Source organism: Microtus oregoni, unplaced genomic scaffold, assembly GCF_018167655.1.
Source record: "Microtus oregoni isolate MIOR12 unplaced genomic scaffold, Mior012 000012F_ref0000307, whole genome shotgun sequence".
NCBI lineage: Eukaryota > Metazoa > Chordata > Mammalia > Rodentia > Cricetidae > Microtus > Microtus oregoni.
In genome coordinates, this window is record NW_024543071.1 from 38175943 (window position 1) to 38197344 (window position 21402).

The 21402-nt window shown below is 40.4% G+C and overlaps 1 protein-coding gene across 1 annotated transcript in view; it reads left to right on the plus strand.

Annotated features, from left to right (window-relative positions):
* The window catches only part of Gda (guanine deaminase), a 64851-nt gene that overhangs the window by 39096 nt on the left and 4353 nt on the right, over nucleotides 1–21402 (plus strand). Inside the window, exons 6-13 of the mRNA XM_041661271.1 lie at nucleotides 2219–2246; nucleotides 3999–4106; nucleotides 6896–7003; nucleotides 9101–9198; nucleotides 11913–11980; nucleotides 17146–17292; nucleotides 20084–20214; nucleotides 20938–20965. Coding sequence (XP_041517205.1) covers nucleotides 2219–2246; nucleotides 3999–4106; nucleotides 6896–7003; nucleotides 9101–9198; nucleotides 11913–11980; nucleotides 17146–17292; nucleotides 20084–20214; nucleotides 20938–20965 — 716 coding nt within the window. The remainder of the gene's footprint in view (nucleotides 1–2218; nucleotides 2247–3998; nucleotides 4107–6895; nucleotides 7004–9100; nucleotides 9199–11912; nucleotides 11981–17145; nucleotides 17293–20083; nucleotides 20215–20937; nucleotides 20966–21402) is intronic.

Sequence of the window (21402 nt, forward strand, 5' to 3'; positions counted from 1 at the left end):
GAATAGAACACTTAAAATGGGTGAACTTTATGATATGTAAATTATACTTCTCCGAAAATGACTTTGAAAAATGGAAATGCGTTCCAGTGCACAGTCTCTTTAAGAGTCTACTAGGAAAGGTTAGATTTTTAAGTGCATAGTTTTGAAGGGTTGCTTTTAGATTCACCAGAAAGTGATTTTTGACAAAGACTTTAATAGAACAGAGTGACACGTACTGCAGATTCCCCAACTGGGCGACTCCTTTGCCTACTACAAAGTCTCTCTCATCTCTCCTAGAACCCATCCTCCCATTTTTGCCCCCACACAGATGAAGCAATTTCTTTTAAAGTTCAAGAACCTTAAACTGTATCAGTAACCTCTAGTTCTTCTTAAGATGTAGAATTAAAGTTAAAAAAACAAATTAAGTCCCTCTTCTAGGATGCCAAGGTCACTAAGTGGATGTAGTCCGTTTTGTAAAATTGGTGTGTTGCTTTAAAAATGTCTATTTGTGCATGTTTGCACATGTCTGTGTTCACAGGGGCATGCACTAGTGCACACATCAGTGGGGGCCAGAAGAGGATGCTGGGTGTCCTGCTCAGCCATGCTCCACCTTACCCCTTTGAAACAGGGTCTCTCACTGAACTGCAAGTTTTCAGCTGGGCTAAAACTCCCAGCGTCCACCTGGCTGTCATGTCACCCTAACACTGGGGTTGGCGGCATGCAGAACTTTTTATTTCTTCCCTCCCTCTTTCCTCTCCTTTTCTCCCTCCCCCCTCTCCCTCCCCCCTCTCCTTTCTTCCTTCTTTATTTCTTTCTATCTTTTTATTCTTCCTTCTTTTTTTTTTTTTTTGCATTGGTCCCTGAGATTCAAATTCAGGTCTTCATGCCTGCATAGTCAGCACCCTACCCACTGCACCTTCTTCTCAGCCCCACACACGAAGGGTTCTTTATTCTCCTGTATTAGGCTAGGGCTTCCCCAGGAGGCCAGACTTGTTAAGTATGGTGCCCTGCTCATTTAATTACTTTTCAAACATTAGTTGCACAAAGTAGTAGCTTTCACTGTGACATTTTTATAAGTGTATACAAACCACTAGGATCATATCTACAACCCCCTCAATAGCTTTTGATTACAGTTATTTCACGAGTTTTCATTATATTCAATTTCATATAACATTGGGGGAACTTATTAATCATTTAAGTACTTTTTTACATGATATTTGATGGTTTTTCCATGGTATCTTGAATGTTTAACAAGGAATTTCACCATATTTGTATTTCACATCAAGAGATACACAGAAGAAATTTCTTCAGATTTACTCTTTTGGGGCATAAGTTTAGATCTCAGCTTTGCTTCTATTTTCTGGGATTCTCTCACTTCAGGTATGTTTCGTCTGGAGTGCTGAGGTGAGAGGCTGCTGCATGGTCACGGGAAGGGGGGCACACCTCTACCTTCAGCACTGGCCATACGATCAGCTCCTGCACAAACCACTGTTGTGGTCACCTAACCTTAATTCACAATTAATTTCTCTGGGGCTGAATATGGATCCCAGAGCTTTGTTCATGCCTGGCAAGTGTCTATCACAGAGCTACATCCCCAGGCTCTCAGTTCACACTTTGGTCTCACATAGTACCAGAAGGAAGAAAACTAATGACTGGCTAGGACAGAAAGAACCATTTCACTGGACAGTTATCACTGTTCAAGTAGGCAGAAGTGCTAGGTTCATTACTTGTTCTATTCCACATACACTTCATAGCTACCTGTCATCAACTTCCAACTTCCTCCAATATCTACCTCCTGCCAGACTCTGTCCTCAGAGACTGATGGTGATACTTGGGGCGTAAGTAGCTTCCACATAAGAGGAGATTAGAGGAACCGTCTCTAAGGCTCCTGAGTGCTCGTGTGTGCCCAAGAGTCCATGGCCCCATCATCCACAGAACACGGTGCCCTGCAACTCTGTCACACAGAATTGGAGCCACTAACACAGCCTGGGGGCTGTGTGGATGCTCAGAATAGCCCACAAGATGCCAGAGGACAATATTCCCTGTGATTTTCCTCTCCCTCTTTTGCTTGCAAGGGAAAAGCTGGGTAATTATTGCTTGTTAATCCCTAATGAAACCTGCGGTGTCAGAAATGTTTGCATGAAAATCAGGACATGTAAGGACCCTGTTCTCACCCCTTTGAAACATTGATTTGAAGGTAGTGAACTTTTCTAACTTTGCCCTTGTCCCTTGATTTCAGATTTGTGTCAGAGATGCTTCAGAAGAACGTAAGTGCATTGTTCAGTTTTCACCTGGAGTGCTGCTTTGTTAGCTGTAGCCTATGTGGCAGATGCGTAGATAGATTACTCTGTGTACCTGTGACTTAGTCTTTACATAAGAGGCATTTTCCCAGAACCTTCACTTGTTGACACAGTGGACCCAATAGCTCAGCTCAGAGAGGTCAGATTTTTTTTTTTTTAAATTGAAAACATCTGGCAAAGACCGAGTCCCGGGAGTGGAGTGGGATGGTTTGTTGCACGTGTCCAGTGCCGGATGATGATCTCAGTGAGATCCACTCACATGTGCACTGGCAGGGCTGCGTGGAAGTCTTAGGGATCTTTTCATTTTATAACTGAGAACCTGTGCCTGTTGATCAGTACCGCTTCACATGATCCAGAAATCGCCTTTCTGGGTGTCTATCAAAGGCAGCGAAATGGGATGTCTTCGGGAGATGGATGCATCCTATGTTTACCACAGCTGTGTTTACCATAGCCTCAAATATGGAAACAACCTAGGAGTCTATGGATGAATAGATAAAGAAAACTCATTTCATTCAGTTTTCCATTATACGTTTACACAAGAAAACTATACGTACATTTTGTATATACATATATTCATACAAGTGGGATATGTACACAATCTAAATATGTCTCCCATATCCCATGAGTACGTATGTACACACACATGCATGTATAATGGGATACTATTCATTTGTAAGAACCATCTTGCTATTTGAGACAGCACAGATGAATCTGGAGTATATTATGTAAAATTAAATAAACTCAGTTCAAAAAGAGGAATACTGCGTGCTCTCATTTGAATGTGCAAACTGAAAAGGTTAAATTCATGGGAACTTCTGGTTTTTGCTTTCCAGGAAAGGCTTGTGGGACACTATCTTTAGACCTCTCTGGGTGTTTGTAAGCACAGTTTTGTAGTCAGAAACAATGATCTGCTTTTAGTGGATTTGATTATTCGCTATTAAACCGTGCTGCAGACTCTATGTTTACTGAGCTTGTTTACAGCCCCAGGGATGTTGTGTGCACCTCTCTTTGGTTCTTGTGCCCTTTGTCTATGTGCAGCATGGAACCCAAGTTTAGTCAGGTATGCGAATTCCATCCCGAGTTCACTAAGCTTTTAGTTAGTGCAAAGTGTATTGGCCAGCTGTCTTTCACAGTAACAAAATACTCGAAGTAAGTAGCTTATAAGAAACAAACGTCTGCTTTGACCCATTGTTTTGGACAGTTTTAGTCTATGATCGCTTGGCCTGGTAGCTTTTAGGCCTATAGTTAGGCAGAACACGATGGCAGAAATTTCAGTCAGATGGTAACTGCCTACCTCATGGCTACCAGGAAGCCACAGTTAACTTCCTTCTAGTTGATTCTACCTTCCAAAGGTTCTGCCACCTCCCCATAGCACTATTAGCCAAGAACCTTCACCCAACATGAGTTTGGGGGGACCTCCTCAATATACAGGCAGGGAAATGTCACCCCCTCACATGTGGTGCCTCCACCCCAGGTCTCATCTGAGGTAACAAGAAGGGCACGCTTCTCGTTAGTGATAGCACTTTCTTCTGTGAACTTAATGCTGTAGAAAGTGCTGTTCTCACTCATGAATTGTTTTTTGGAACCTAGAACCTCTGTCTACCTGAAATTGGGGCTTTCCCTCACTATTGAAACTGCAAAAAATCGTTGTTGTTGTGGAATGTGTGATATATTCATGACCTCCATATTTTCCTCATGAATTTCTCTTATTATGTCCAGTACTCAAGGGTGAAACCCATAGTGACCCCGCGCTTTTCCCTTTCCTGCACTGAGAACCTGATGAGTAAACTTGGCAACATTGCCAAGACCCATGATCTGCACATCCAGGTAGGCATTTTTCTTTGGTTTTTGCCTCTGTCTATACCTGCTGTAAATCCCAGTCTTCAGCCTCCATCTTTGGAGGCCCCTCCCCTGTGCCCCTTGCCCCTTGACCCCTCCCCAGGAGGGTTAAAGTGACCCACCAAACTTTGACCCTTCCCCAGAAAAAGTCAAGACCACTCCCCCACGCTACTTAAAATGCTCCCCCCAAAATAAACACATGTTGTTCCCCCCCCCCACAAACACACGTTGGCGGCTTTCCAGTTCCCCTTGGGGACACCCGAGAGTGCAGGAGTCCAATTAAACCTGGATATCTTTTAATTTGGTTTGTTTTGATTTGGCTTGATTGGGAATTTTGCGTCAGCAGAGAGCTCGTGTTAGAAAATATTCTTAACACCTGCAAGATCTCTCAGTGCCTTCAAGCCATCTCTAATAACCTGTAGTTCGCCTATTGAAATCTCCTAGAGTCAAAGAATTTTAGGGCAGGAAGCGCCCTGACTGATGTCTCCAGAAAGGAAGCTCCCTGTCTGGTGTCACCAGGAGGCACCCTGACTAATGGCACCTAATCCAGTTGGTCAGTTGTTTGGGTCAGGAGCCTGAAGTTGTTCTCATCCTCCATATTCTCTGATCTGTCTTAGACAGGCCAAGACAGCTTTATAAAGGATAGCAAGGTCAATGTCAGACTACCCATTTTTGGTACGATGCTCTTAACACATTTCCTTTCTACTTTTATATGATGCTTTCCTGGTGTTCTAGACCTTCATTTCTAGAGGAACCAATTATTATTTGAAAAGGAAAAAGAACTTAATTTCTACCTTACGAAAGTGCATTTAAAATCCTTTTGTTCTGAGCATCTTAATTTAAAGTTAGGAACAAAAAGTATACCGTCCTTTATCATTAAGTTGTTGCAATTTAGCAATAAAATACTTTTAAAATCTCACAGCTGGGCTAAAATTAGGAGCGCCCTTCCCCCACTCAAGCTTAATTACACACTGAATTAAAATTTCCCCTTTTAGAGCTGACAGTATTAGAGGGAACAGAAAGTTGGGGTGAGGCAACATATTGATGATCCCTTGCTTTTATTTATTTATTTTTAAAATGTATGTTCATAGGACCCATTTGTATGTCTTCCCCATGATTATTGTTTGTGGCTTCTGATATTTGGACTTTGGATTCAGTCCCCCACAGTTATGTTATGGTGATACAATTCCAAATTTAGATAATGTTTCCACTTTGGGAACAGCATGGTTTATTCTAAGAATGAATGAAAAAGAAAGAAAGAAAGAAAGAAAGAAAGGAGGGAAGGAAGAGAAAAGAAAAGAAGAAAGGAAGATGCAAATGATATTAAAAGCTACATAAATATAAAATGAAAATGACATATTGAAAGTCTGTCCTTTGGCTGGAGGTGCAAGGTCATTGGCAGAGCACTTGCCTAGCATGCAAACCCTGAAATCCTGAGGTCGATCCCCAGCATAACCTGTGCATGGGACACAACACTCAGGAGGTGGAGGTGGAGGTGGAGGTGGAAGAATCAGAAGTGCAAGGTTGTCCTTGGCTAGAAATCTAGCTCACAGACATTTTAGGAAACAGGAGATGAGCTCTGATTAGAGGGATGGATGATATGCATTTATTTGTATTATTCAATCAAAGCACCTGGTTGTTCTTCCTCTTGTGCTACACCCATGCATTTCATGGAAGGACTGGGATTTAGTCCTGACTGTGGGTACAGTTTGACGTAGGTGCAGCACTGGTTGGAGTTGTTGCTCACTTTTTTTTTTTATCTTGCCATGTCTCTTCTTAGCACAGAAAAGAGGCTTGGCAGAGTTGTTTTGCAAGAGTTCGTTGGCTCGAGAATTGTTCCCATCTACTTCCATCACCCTGGGTCTGAAATATTTTTTTTTTCTAGAGACTTAGGTAGCTTCCAGTGCAAGACGCTTTGTGTCCCCTCAGATTTCAGGTGCCCCCATGAAAGGTTGGTGTGGCTGCCTCAGACTCACTTGGTTGTGTGTGATCTCCCATGAGCTCCTTCCTGGTGAAAGTGGGATTCTTCAGCAGTCACTTGCATATTATTTAATGCGAAAATATGATTTAGAAGGCCAAGAAAAGAGGCAGACTGAGGCCAGGCCCTGAGCCTAGTCTTCCTCCTGCCTCCAATACATGGAGTTCTGTTAAATTTCACACCTGAAGTATGACTTACACATCTGCATGAGAGAAAATTACTTAACTAGCCCAACGCTTTAATTGCGTGACGAGAGGTGGGAGCTCAAAGAAGAGAACTGACTTGCTCCAGGGCATATAACTAGGCTCAGAATTCAGCTCTCTTTGTTCAGATTTTAGTCTCTTTCTGAGTGACCCATGGATTCATCTTCAGATGGTCACTGAATTCTGATAGGCAGGTTGCTGCAAGCAAGCACTGGGTGCTCTTTGAAAGTACTTACATTTGTTCTTGCAATAGATTAGAGTTTCAAGACTTGAGGGAAAGATCTCTCTCTCTCTCTCTCTCTCTCTCTCTCTCTCTCTCACACACACACACACACACACACACACACACACGCACACACACACACAGAGAGAGAGAGAGAGAGCCATACTCAGGATATTTAGTTTTTTTATCATGTATATTGGTATAGAGGATGCATATAATCATTTAAAATTAAACCCAAGTACAGAGCTTAATGTTTTCATCCATAGTCTCCTATATCAGCAAGTTCAGCAAGCAGAAACTAGCAATGGCATGTTGAGATAGAAGATATAATGTTAAATATTTTACAAAAAGTGAAAACAATATTTGTTTGCAGAGCCATATCAGTGAAACACGTGAAGAAGTTGAAGTTGTGAAAAACTTATACCCTGGCTACAAAAACTACACAGATGTCTATGATAAAAATAATCTCCTGACAAACAAGGTAAATTCAGTATCATGATATAATGTATAAAAGTCAATGACACCCTTTAAATTTCAGAATCTCAGAAGTAGTCACTGTTCTTCAGTACACATGCATCTTCTAAACTAGAGTAAACGCAGTGTGTGTGTATGTGTATGTGTGTGTGTGTTTTGGGTGTTCGCATGTATGTGTGTAGGTGTATGTGTGTGTCTATATGTTCATGTTCGTGTTTGTGTGTACACATGTGTTTGTGTGTGCATAGATATATGTATGTGACTATATATGTGTTTGTGTCTACATATGTATATGTTTGTATGTACACATGTGTGCAGATACATGTGTGTACATGGTATGTGTGTATCTATCATCTATATGTGTATGTCTATATATGTGTGTGTTTGTGTGTGTGTGTGTTTGTGTGTGTGTGTGTGTTAATACATGTGGGCCTGATGTTTCATACCTATCCTTAAATCTAAAATTTCATTGGATGGTAAGAATGGCCTTCTTTCCAATGATGCTTTCGCAGTTAGTACATCAGTGGGCTTTTCTTTGAGTCAGCACACCCATTTCCAAGGACAATTCTTTAAAGGCTGTAAAAATGGGTGTGCTGATAACATAAGAAAATTTGGAGATAACTATCCCCAAGGAATTGGTTAAGTCATAGAATCTACATAATGAGAATTCCATTCAGTGTGCACAAAGATCAAATATGCATGCTTCCACAGAAGAACATTCAATACAGTAGGACATACAAGTACCTGCGTGTACATGTGAGTTTTCACACTTAAAACCTGCCCAGAGATACACAGGGAATGTGAAAAGCAACTTTTTAAACTCTGAGGTTTAGAAATTGACTATCTATTACCTCTATAATTAATTAAAATTAATGTGAGTGGCAAGAGACTTCATTAAAGCAATATACCCTTTGGCCTTGGCCTTCTGTGAAATGAACACGCTACCTTGAGAGTTTACTGCAACAAGTTGTTTCTTAGTGACTACATGAAAGGAGATAGGAGTGTAAGTGATTGGAAAGGTTAATACTTTGCATAAATAATGTAAATTTTACATCGGAAGTTTGATCCTTCTTTGCATATATTACCATATGATTAATAAATTAACCTTAAATTTTCATGTTAATCTTATTTGTGCAAAGGTAGAGCAAGCTTTATTTGAATAATAATTTTTGCCTGTTGAACTATGCCTCCCAAAGGAGAAAGCAATTGAGTATAGATTTTACATTAAAGTAAAAAAAAAAATTAGAGAATTAAATGTTGCTTGGAAACCCACAAATCTTACCAGGATGAGAATTTAGAGAGGTTTCAAATGTGTGGCACCTACTTTCTTAAATAAAGTTTACCTTCTTAACTAAAGGCTGTTATGATATGACGTATCCTGATTTCATGTCAATGTCAAGAGCCATGGGTAACTGTATTAAAACTAGTAACAGAAATAAAGAAGAATTCTTTCAGATTATGCCAAAACTCCCAACAGCATTCCAGAGGCTGGGGCAGGAAAAATTATGATTGTGAGGTCAGCTTGGGCTCTATAGTTCAAGGCCAGCCTTAGCTATATAGAGATCCCATCTCCAAAACAAACCATCTACAACAATTAACCCATAGTTCTTTACAAAATCACATTTACAGCTTCCATGGACTTTTTGAAAGTCCTGATTGGAATACAGACAAGCACCAGCCTTCTGGAGGTACATCATACAGATTTAGAAAAGAAAGCAACTTGAAAATTTTCTATAGCAGAGATAATAAAAATTGTAATGTGTTCACTTTGTCTGGATTTCTTATGCCATGGATGAGCCGACTGAGCCAAAAGAATCAAAATCAAGAGCCAAGACAAGGATGGAGTTCAGTGGTACAGTACTGGATTCGGTTACCAGCACTACAATAAACAAACAAACAAATCGTTAAAATGTACAAATTTGTTGAGACCTTTGTAATATGTATTTGATGCAGGGATTTTTGTCCTTTCAAATAATAGCAACAGTCTTTGCAAAGACCACTGTGGCCAAGCCGTTGCTTCTGTACCTTTTTATAGTACATAGCCATGAGTATTAGTACAAGCATTTTTAGTGGTAAATTCCATGCTGGCTATTCTTCTCTCTAGACAGTCATGGCACATGGTTGTTACCTTTCTGAAGAGGAACTCAACATCTTCAAGGAACGAGGAGCGTCCATTGCACATTGTCCCAACTCAAACTTATCGTAAGTACACAATTGCTTGGTAGATTATTGATAGGTAGTGTAGATGGGCATTTTCTGTTTTCTCGGTTTCTTCTTCTAGGGTCTGTTTCTATACTGAGTTTGAGTAGAGAAGGAACCAGGTAGACGGAGGCTCACCTGTGCTAAGGTGAAGAAAGAAGGCATTTGAAAGAGGGCATTGCTGCAGAGTTCTCTGAAAATCTCTAACTTGCACACACATGCAGCAAGAGGAAGTAGAACAGAGTTTAAAATCAATAACATTCAGGTTTTACAGCTGAGAACAGACTGAAAGAATTCATATTCCAGGGGCATAGTTTGCCCCAGAGTTTAGAAGGGAGTTGTGGCTCTAAAGCTCTTGGTCACGCTGCTGAATGTGTTGAGACACAGCTCATATAGGAAAACCCAGGAGAGACTTACTCTTATTTAATTCCCAGAATACGAAAGCTTTATTTGAAACATGTCCTTAATCTTTCTTTATTTGTTAGTTTTCTTTGTTTAGTTTTCAAGACAGGGTTTCTCTGTGTAACCACTCTGGTTTGTCCTAGAACTCACTTTTGTAGAAAAGGCTGACCTTGAACTCACAGAGATAAGCCTGTAAAGGTGTGTGTCACCATCCAGTGTCCTTAACCTTCCCAAAGGTTATGAATTCATGAATGAATCACTTGAAAGTTATGGCTTATATCTCCAGCAAAAGCAAAAGGTCCATAGATAGAAAAATGTCATGTCTAAGTTGAGGGAACTTGTGGATAATGTGATCTAGTCTGTAGATGCTGGGTTAGAAACTTAAAAGTTGTGCAAATAGTGTATTTGGGTGAGAGCTGATCTCAGAAAGTACTCCTTGGGAGTCTGACACACAGGGCAGAAGTGAATAACATCAAACCAGTTACCACAGTGGGACCTGGAGTTTAATTCTTCTAGACTCTGCCAGTTATTCATCTCAAGAAGTGATGGCACAGGGACAGTAACACACACTCAGCAATGGCGGAAGGGCTGGGATGACTATGGAGGAGCATCCCTTTTGACTGTCTCCTGACAGGAACAGAGCAGAAGAGGGTAGAACACCTCAGCAAAGAGCTGGAGGTATTAGCAAGCTCAGGGACTTCGTGAATGGCACAGATGTGTGTTCATGACTATGTAAGAAGGGCTCCTGGACACACAGGACATTTCTCTAGTTGTTTGAAAAGTCTCAGAAGACCCTGAGTTTTGAAACAAAAAATAAATGCACATGACTTTGTGGCCTGAATTGCAGCCTAGCTACAACAATTTAATATTCCCCAGATGAACAGTAAAATACCCTCTAAATTAAAACATGATCTGGCTGTTCAAATAAATGCTGACCTTCAAGAGTTTCAGGTTTTCCTCATGCACATTAGGACTTTAAAATTATAGTTTAGTGCATCCTTGAGCCCAGCCATTTGGTCACTGTGTCTTCGTGGACTTCTAATTCCATGTTATAGCTTTCCTTTGTCTTTCCCTGGATCAAATGGGATGAAGGTGATGAGGTCCAAAATTCAGGTCGGGAGCCCTCTCTCCTAGGTTGGTACCCTTGGAAGCAGCATTTGTACTCTCAGACCCCCATTTCAATGGTTCCATCCTCTTTAGTTGCATCATCTTTGACCCTGAAAGCAGGGAGAAAGAAAAACATGAGGGAAGAATACCTTTCCTTATCAGTCATAATGTCATCACCAACCTTCTAAAATAAGACACATCAATGAGAGAAAAGCCCAGCAAAGTGCTTCCTCGGAGTTCCATGTGCACAGGACCGTTAAATGAAGGCCAATGGGCACAGAGAGCTCTCCCGTATTTTTTGCTTTGATGAGATGGAGCATGGCAAGCATACAGAAATGTAATTGGACAAAGAGGCTTTGATCTAATGCCAAGTCATTAAGTTGGGATACTGGGGAGGGCATCTTCAGATCTTCTTGATCATTGTATCATATTGTTTTTCTTCTGTGAATAGGGCAGGACCTCTTCCAACACAGAATCTTATGACTGTCTATCAAACTACCTTCCTGGCCAACAAAAGACATAAGGATGGAGGATTAGAATAATCTCATCAAGATTTGTGGCTGGCATAGGGAAAAAGGGCAGACATTTTAGTTATTTTATTGCTTTGGGGGCAAACTAGGACCCTATGTATGCTTAGTAAGCACTCTACCACTGAGTTAGACCATAGCCCTGAGAAATTCTGGCTTATATGGTTTGGAGACTTGAGGAGAGGAGATCAGAGAGATGCTCTGATTTCTGAGCCTACTTCTGAGGCCCAAAGCATCATACACTGGGCTATTATTTTTGTACTTTAATAGAAATTGCTTCTCTTTTGGGTAATGCATTGTTCTGGATATAGAGGAATGTGATGGTTTCTAATTTATATTTTCTATCATGAAGGAGGAGTTGGCTAGAAAGCTTACAGCTCTATTAGATTCACAGACTAAGTACCAAGCTTAATTCTTAATTCTAGTTTTCCATGTAGTTTCCTGCCCTCCACCTTCCTTGCTAATTTGGACCCTTGCAAGAGTGACCTCAGGTCAGAAAGAAGGAAGCAGATTTTTATGGTCTTCTCTGCTCCACCACTTTCCTGACCTGATCTGACTGACCATTGGCCTTAGGGCTTAGGATGAGAATCACAGTTTTTAGTACCACAGCCATCTTTGACAGTGCCTGTATGCTGTTCAGTCACTCGGATCTCCTTGTTCTTGCATTTTCCTTCTCTCCAGGCTGAGCAGTGGCTTACTGAACGTGCTTGAAGTCCTGAAGTGTAATGTGAAGATAGGGCTGGGAACAGGTAAGCAGTCATCATCTGTAGCTGAACTGATAAATCATCATTCTGACGAAGCTGATTTGTAGATATTTAAGCTGTGCTTAAGGAACGTGAGCTTTTTTTTTTTGGTTGCTAGGGATGGGTGTCTTAATAAGAAACAACAACCAAAGGGAGAAGTTTGGAATTCATTACCCACACTTCTCAAAGCCATTTTTCCTGGTCATTGTTTCTAAGCTGGGCACTCATGTCTAACAGCTCACAACTGCCTGGTCCAGCTCCAGGGGACCTAACATCTTCTTCTGGCTTGCACAAACACTTGCATTCACATGCACAAACTCTCACATAGACATATAATTTAAAAATAAATTCTTTTTAAAAACATTTTATGGATTCTTTGTGGATTTCACATTATGCATCCCAATCCCACTCATCTCCCTGTCCTCTCACATCCACCCTCTGCCCTACCAACCTTCCCACAGAAATAATCAAAATTTAAAAGAACAACTGAAAACCAACACACACACACACACAGAGACAGACACACAAGATTCTGTAGCGTGTCCCAGTGAGTCACACAGTTTATTTTTTAGTCCATTTATCTTTACTGGTGAGTCTTCATTGCGATGCGTCATCGGTCTGGTTCAAGGCCTCTGGCTTCTGCTGCGCTATCAATACTGGATCCTCACTGGGACTCCTCTGGATATCCTGTTACTGTCCTGTGTCGGTGGAGGTCCTGCAGTTTTGGATCTGCAGGTCCAGCCCCTTCACATGCTCCAACAGGTTCATAGATGAGGTGGATGTTGGGTGGGCTTAATCATAACCCTGCTTCTGGGCCTGGGTGGTAGCTGGGTTGGTTAGTTTGCCAGTTTTCCCTCATCACTAGCACCTGGATGAGCTCTCCCACACTGCCCCGGGTAACTCGCCCAGTGCAGCAGGCAGCAAGAGGTGGAATCAGTTCTCATGTTCTCAAGGCCTCAGATCCGGATCACATGCACTCACACTACCAGAGCCAGCTCTTCTGCCTTGCTACCCTCTTCCCTTGTTCATCATTGTTTCTCAATGATGCCTAGCCATAACTATAAGTTTCTATATTTTTCCTTTTTACAAAAATATTTTGGTAGTGTTTCCCTAAATTGTGTTTCTATCTCAGAAGTCTTTTTTATTGTTTTTTATTGAGCTATGCATTTTTCTGCACTTCCCTCCCTCCTTCCCTCCCTCCCTTTTTCTCCCCTTCTACCCTCTCCCGTGACCCCCATGTTCCCAATTTATTCAAGAGATCTTGTCTTATTCTCCTTCCTATGTAGATTCATGTATATCTCTCTCGGGTCCTCTTCTTCCCAAGGTGCTTTTACCACGGCCCTTATCACAGCAACGGAAACCTAACTAAAACACTCTCTGAGCAACAGTCTTTGGTTTTCTTGGGGACTTAGGTCTAGTGATGGATGCCATGTTTTCTCCGTCCTTCCTGCCTTCCTAATGCAGCCCTCTTGGATGCCAGCAGATACACAAGATCTCTTCCCCATTTTCTGGGTGTTCACTTTGCAAAAACCCAGCCCTAGATGACCTCAATAGTTCCCTTTTCTATGCCTGCAGCTGGGTGTTTAGGAGCTGCTGGAGAGAGCAGCGGCTTACATGTTAAGTTCTGTGCTCAGATTCCAAGTAGCCCTCAACACTGGCAACAGCAATAATTATATTTCTCTAATAAGTATCTGCCTCCTCAATCCCACTTTTCCTCCTAAAACTTTCTATTGCTGCTGAAGTCCTCTTCATTCCCAGCCCATATCCTCTTTTTGTGGATCATTACAAGAGAATAAAAATAAATCAGAAATCTTTGTTTCAGTTTCCACCACCAAGTTTGCATACATTCTTGCTCACGTTTAAGTGCTGTCTACTGGACTATTGCCATCAATACACAAGCATCTAAAATATCTCCTGACCCGTTTAGTTCATACTATGTAACTGTTCTCTTGCTCAGACACCCCCATCAGCTTCCTGTCCCACACGGCTGCCTTTCTTCACAGCAAAACTTCTGTGAGTGTGGGTATCCACACAGTTCGTGCTCTCCACCCCCACCCTGTCCTGATTCTTGCCCAGCCAGCAAGGCAGCCATCTTGTTCTTCTCGCTGTGACTCACTGCAATCATGATCTCTTTGCTGTCTCTCAAAAGATGCCATTCTGTTGTGACTGAATGCCTCTGTGGTCTACTGTGATTGTCACTTCTCCTGGTCCCAATAGCTTACATGGGAATCAGCAAAATTGCATAGAAAAAAAAATTATTCTTCCTATGTTGCTGGCCTTTCTTTCTTCCCTGAAGGCTTGCTTTCTTTTTCCTGCCTATTTGGAAAAGCTGTCCCCAGAGATCAATAAGTCAATCTTTTTTTGTATTTCACTTCCCCTCCCCCACAGGGGATTTTGTCCTCAACTCTGACCTCAGATGCCTCTTAGCTTTTATGTGCATCCCAACTCCTCTAACAAAAAGTTCCCAAGAAAAAATTGACAAAACCTCATGCTTAAGAGCCTCTATTGTTAGATGCTTTAAGAATTATCACATTACCACTACCTGGTGTGGCATAGTACCTTGGTTAAATAGCAAGTTACCCTGTCCATGGACCTTGATATTGTCTCTAAAATGGAGTTGATGATAGCAGATCGGATAGATACCTTACCTGTTTGTGCTGTGGGATAATACTCTTGTACCCTGTAAAGATTTGTCACTCATTTTGGTTAATAAAATGCTGATTGACCAGTAGCCAGGCAGGAAGTATAGGCAGGGTGACCAGACTAGAATTCTGGGAGGAAGAAAGGCTTGGTCTGCAGTCACCACCCAGATGCAGAGGAAGCAAGATGAGAATGCTACATTGAGAAAAGGTACTAAGACACATGGCTAAACATAGATAAGAATTATAGGTTAATTAAGTTGTAAGAGTTAGTTATAATAAACCTGAACTAATAGGCCAAACAGTTTATAATTAATATAAGCCTCTGTCTGATTATTTGAGTCTGGGTGGCCAGGAAATGGAAGCACAACCTCTGATTTCATGTTTGTGTGGAGGATTGGTTAAGTCAATATTGTGTTGTTCTTGTAATGATTCTTGGTATGATAAAACACTGGTTTGTGACAACTGGCTGTTCAGCATTGCTTTTTAATTTTATAATTGATTCACTTCTTTCTAATTAACAAGAAATAGTTACACACAAAAGACTTGTTATTTGTTTGTGCGTGTTCAAGTATTTGTGCTTATGGAGTGTGTGTGTGTGTGTGTGTGTGTGTGTGTGTGTGCATGTGTTCACATGTGTATAGAGAGACCAGAGGTCAACCTCAGGTATTATTCCTTAGGCACTGTGACAGGGTCTTTGGATGGGATATGGGCTTGCCAATTAGACTTCATGAGTATCCATAAAGCCCTGGTGATCTGTGTTGTGTGTCTCTGCCTTCCCAGCATGCTAACACACCCAGCTTTTTACTTAGGTTTTGGGGATCAAACTCAGACCCTAATGTTTGCTTGCATGACAAGCACTTTACTGACTGAGCTGTCTCTCTAGCCCTGATTATTTCCTATTAATGAAGACTAATAATTTAAGTAATAAAATTTGTCAGGGAACCAGATAATCCTACATCAAGACTGTTATTGATAAAGAAAAGCACTCTATTAAAAAAAAACTCCATGCAAGTTTACCTAAGGACATATAAAATGGCTGAACATAAAATTCAGCTGCAATCCAGAATTGCTACTAAATAACCAATTACTTTTGATAATTTCAGTATTTATAGGCAATAATAATCATATAGGCCTACCAGAAATGACAGGAACATTTAAAACTACAATGGATGTTTGATTAACTATAAAATGTATTCTCCAATAAAACATGCTATCTTACTTGACATTGCACCAACTCATTTCATAACATGCATTTGTTCCTGCCAAAAGCAGTGTTTCAATTAATTATGACTAGGGGTTTAATCTGAGTCACTAAAACTCTCATTTCTCATTCAGTGATGCCAACCGGTATGGAAATGCTGCCCATATCAGCTCTGGTTATTTATTGTACTAAGTTTCCAAAAGTTATGCTCATTCTAAAGCTTTCTGAAGAATTATTGTTTTAAAAATTGGCTATTTAATTTTCTAAAGCTTTCATTTAGGTTGAAATAATACTTGGACATTTTCTTTAATATACGCAATTGTGAGTTTATGTTAAATCATATTATAAACCTTTCACAGCCATATTTGAGTAATTTTTTAAGTGTTTAAGAAATATCTATCTATCTATCTATCTATCTATCTATCTATCTATCTATCTTTATTAGCCATGTGGATGTTATAGTGGGTTGAGTTGTAGTCCCCAAAAGAAGTCTACCAGAACTTTTAACTATAACTGTATTAGGACTAAAGGTTTCTGTAGATAGAACTAAGGTAAGGCTGGCAAGATGAACTCTTTCTGAAATGGGATGGCTCCTGAGCTCAATGGTCAACGCTTATAAGAGACAGAGAGGAAAAGCCACAAAGACCCAAGAGAAAAAGATGATGTGAACATGGAACAGACTGGAGTTACTGCCATAAGCCAAGATCTCCAGGAGGTGTGAGGAGCTGGACTGAACAAATCTGGATTCTTCCTGGAGTTTCTAAAGAGCTGGGGCCCTTGCCATCACTGTCAGTGATGCTGAGGTCTGAAGCCCTGGCCTTGTACAGTCTCCCCATACACTCTGCCACTGAGCCACACTCCCCAGCTAGCCCTGCCAACACTTTGACTTCCAAAACTGTGAGAGAAGACAGTTCTCTTGTGTTAAGTCACAAGATTTGTGAGGTTTTGAGCAATCCTAGAAGCTAATTCTGAAACATATTTGATTTTAATGAAAGGTGGTTTTTAAAAATCAGCAAAGCAATGGATTTTGTTAGAGCATGCTGATGTGTGTATTGTCATTTACCTTGTTCTCATTTGTCCCCCTCTCATGCCTACTTGCTTGTCCTATTCCTCCCCCTAAATAGTGACCACTTCTGCTATTATGCAAATGAAAAATTTTGAGTTTATTTAAATGCTGGCTTATATTTATATGTTTACAGATGAGAACTTTTTAGTAATTGAAAAATAGAATGTTTGTCATTAAAACCAGAGGAAGAAAACAACATATATACCTGTTATTCCATCCATCTTCATAGAGTCACGGTTTGGGCTTTGTCTTTCCTACACAGATGTGGCTGGTGGTTACTCCTACTCCATGCTTGATGCCATCAGAAGGGCAGTGATGGTTTCCAATATCCTCTTAATTAATAAGGTGAATGAGAAGAGTCTCACCCTCAAAGAAGTCTTCAGACTAGCCACTCTTGGAGGAAGCCAAGGTAACGACTAGTTTCTTCGTCTTTTACACCATGTACAGCCATGGCAATGTATGTCTTTGGCTATAATGTAAAGATACGCCATAGCGAACTAAGGCAAATCCTATATTAATGACTGATATATGGCATATAGTATACCCAAAGCATAGCCATGCATGAATCAGCCATTCTGTCAATGAATTCACTCTTTGGTAGACAACTGCTTAATGCACTGTTACCATATTGATTATTTTAATTAATAGTTACACTAGCCACATACATATGAGTCAAGATAATTCTCCCTTCTATTGAGTCAAGTGCTTTCTTTTCTTGAGTGATAATGCTATTAATAGAAGTTACTGCCAAGCTAGTTGAATTCTTTCCATGGGGCAGTGTGGTGAACGGTCTGCTCGTGTACTGTCATTCAGTGCTCACAACCACTGTTGTCAATTTCATTTTACAAAGAAGGAACCTGAGTGACACACAGCTGCAAGGTGAAGTGTGCCATGTTTTGAATCCAGAAAACATAAATCTGAGTGTGGGGTCTAACCTCTATTAGACTGTCTTTCCATATAAATCCCTGCCTAGTTCATGCACTGATTACTCAAGTCTCTTTAAATGAAGCAAGATACAGCAGTGTAGTTGATTGATAGACAAATATTGTTCATCATCTTTCCTTGGTTCTCATACGCGACTACAATAGAAATAATTGATTTGTTCTAGAAATATGGTATACTGACAATGGCTTCATGCCACTGGCAGCTCTGGAGCAATTAAAATACACATATACAGATCTGTGTAGATTTATGATAGATACCCAAATCATAAATGGAAGGAATTATCTTCTCTGCATGTTTCAGACTATGATGAACACCAAAAGAACATTTCAAGAAAGAGGAGTCATGGTTACAGCATTTGTGCTTTCCTAGGCCTTCTATTTCATTTCTGGAATCATTGTGTGGCCCCTCCCCCACAGCACCATTATTTCTGTTATATACGTTAGCTCAAAGATCTGCTACCCACCCACTGATGAAAACAGACTGAGCCAAAGTGACAATTTTTTTTTTATCCTAAACAATTTTTTTTGCTTCACTCTATTGCTGTTTCTGATCAGACTGCTGTGGGAACTTGCCCAGTCTTTCTACCTGGGAGTGGAGCTTTTAAATCAACGCTGTTGGACCACTAGTTACCGTTCGGAATTCCGTCTCCTCAGCTTGTGTCTGTAGTGGAACCTAAGTGAAATGGGTTGAAGAAATCCCTGTTTCAAGTGTGGCACTTCCCAGCAGTGCCACACCTCTACCCTACCCCATGTCCGCCATGTTCACACAGCCAGCACTCTAAAGGTGGCAAGTGCATTTCCTGAAGCCATTGGAGATGCTGACCAACCTGGTTAGGTCTCTAGATTGATCTAGATTTGCATCCATTTGAAAGTTCACTGAAAGCCCCCACCTGTTTCTTGGTTAACTCGTTTTTGAATTCTTCACGTTTTGAAGAATAGCCCGTTTAGTTTAGATCTGCCATCAGACCCTCTGAAACCCTCTCAACTGTGCCAGTTTCTCTGGCCCTACTAAGCACACACAATTCCATGCAGAATACAGTCATTAAAAACTCATGGTATGGTGCACCTTTTTCAATGACAAGAAGTAACATGTAACCAGTAAAGGAGAAAAGTACCAGAGTTTCACTTCATACCAGGCTCCCCCAAAAGCCACACAGTTGCTTCAAACAGTTAATATTTCCACACCACTCTCTGTCTATGAGACTTCCTAAGGTTAAATTTTTTTTCTTTTCTGAGAGTGAAAAGGAGTCACTATTTAAGTAATATATAAAGAATGACTATGATTTCTAATTTGGTGTTCTGATAATTGCCAAGTTTTCAGGATGGCTGTGCACAGAAATATCATGTGTCAGCTAGTGTGCTATTCCATAAAAGAAGAGGGAAATCTATCCAATATTTACACGTCATAAAATACCCTGGCAGCAATAGGATGCACCAGGCATGAGTAGATCTTGGAGTAGACAGTACAGCAATGAGCTGTGGCCTCAATGCAATGACCTCAATGCCTGTCTTTCTCAGATTACAGACTTTAAGGAGATGCCAATCAAACAACATCATTGGCAACAAAACCCAATACCTGCACATTCCTTAATATGTTATAAAAATGTGCCATGTTCTCCTTTGGCATCCAGGGACCATGGACATGAGTTACAGCTATAAGACAGCCTGTGCCCTATTTTAGGAAACTATTCTTCTTGGGCAACCAGAAAGCCTTTCCTTTAAAGTTACAAAGTTACTTTCAAAATCACTGGCATGCTTCAGATACAGGATCTCTGGATATTTTTCCCAATTCAAAGGATTTAAACTAAAGAATTCATGATGGATATGCCTGTTTTAGAAATTTCACAAAGATAGTTTTTAATTTGAGGTTCAGTTCACTGCAAAGAAAAGAAATACCACCAACTATTTCACGGACTAAAAAGACAAAGCTAGGAATGTTGGGGAAAGGAGGAAAGGATGAGGTAGATTTGTGCCAAGCTGGTTGCTTTGAGGGTTCAGTAGAGTACGCTGACAGAACTGAAATTGAGACCTCATCAGAATTATGACAGTGGTGGTGAATGGAGCTATGTGCTTTCCTGTTCTCTACTATCTATACAGAGGTCATGTGGCCTGTTGGGATGAGAGTTCTTCTTTGCTTCACTATTCAGATACTACTTTTGGAGGGTCTAGTTTTATGTTTGCAGAAACCATCCTGGCTAACAAGGACATCACAATGATTCAGTGGCAACTCTGACTCCTGTTCACTTCCGTTTGTAGCCCTTGGTCTAGACAATGAGATTGGAAACTTTGAAGTTGGCAAGGAGTTTGATGCCCTCTTGATCAACCCCAAAGCATCAGACTCTCCTATTGATCTGTTTTATGGGGATTTTGTTGGTGATATTTCTGATGTAAGTAAAAGAAAGTAAAGTAAAATGCCTTTTTGTCATTTGTTTTTTTTTTTTTGAGTGGGTGGAGGGATCCGTTTTTAAAACAGTCATTATTAAAGTAACATGTGTTCGTTTAGTTTATTTATAAGAAATGTGTTAATGTTTTAAAAATTCTTTTATTCTTCTATTATTAGAGTAAATTTCTGAGAAATAGGCTTTATCTCATTCATTTAGTTATATTTTTCTTCTTTGATGCACTTTTTGAAGTATTTGCATCATTTTTTTGTATGGAGTTCTTTGATTTATGTGAGACTCTACATCTGACAATTTCAAGGTTGTTTGCCAAGAATATTCCAGTAATAGGTGGAGAATGGTGAAACACATCTTTAATCCTAGCACTAAGGAGAAGTCAGGTATATCTTCTTGAGTTCAAGGCTAGCCTGGTGTACATAGTAAGTTCCAGGACTATGTTGAGACCCTGTCTCAAAAACCAACAAATAGATAATATTTTAGTAAGGATAAACATTTGTTAATAGTAGTCTGGGATTTTTGTTCATTTGCTTGCTTTGGGTTTAGGTTTTCATTTATTCATTTGGTTTTAGAAAGACATTTTTTTATGAAAATGTAAATTTGTCATTAAAAAATAGATTTCAATTTCTGGATTTTGCCAATGGCATTTCCCTGTGAATCTCATTTCTGAATGTATCAAGTACTGTTTCTCACCGCATTTATTTTCCATTTTAGGCTGTTATCCAGAAGTTCCTCTATCTAGGTAGGTAGACATGCTTCTGGGCTATAAACACAACTTTTTTTTGGTTAAGACTCTCTCTTCTAGGTACATTACATTAAACTCTATGGATGTTAAATTGTGTTAATTCATTTTTTAAACAGTTCTCAGCACTGAGCTTGCACTATAGCACAATGCCTAGCAATTCCCCAAGAACATACTTAAGTCCTGAGCTGTGACATAGAGGGGAAGAGAGCTTTTGGTCAAGCCCTCTTATGCTCCTTCTGTGCCCCCAACCTCCCTATCCTGGGACAGAACTAAACCCACGGCCAGAGTTCTAGTCCCGGAGGCATAATTAGATCAGGAGAGCCCAAAAGTAGCCTTCCATCCCTTTGTGTGAGTTCAGTGCTGGGTGAAGTTGAGCTTCTCGAGGGCACATTCTGTAGACTGCATATTTCAATGTGCTAAGCAAGATTCCAGGA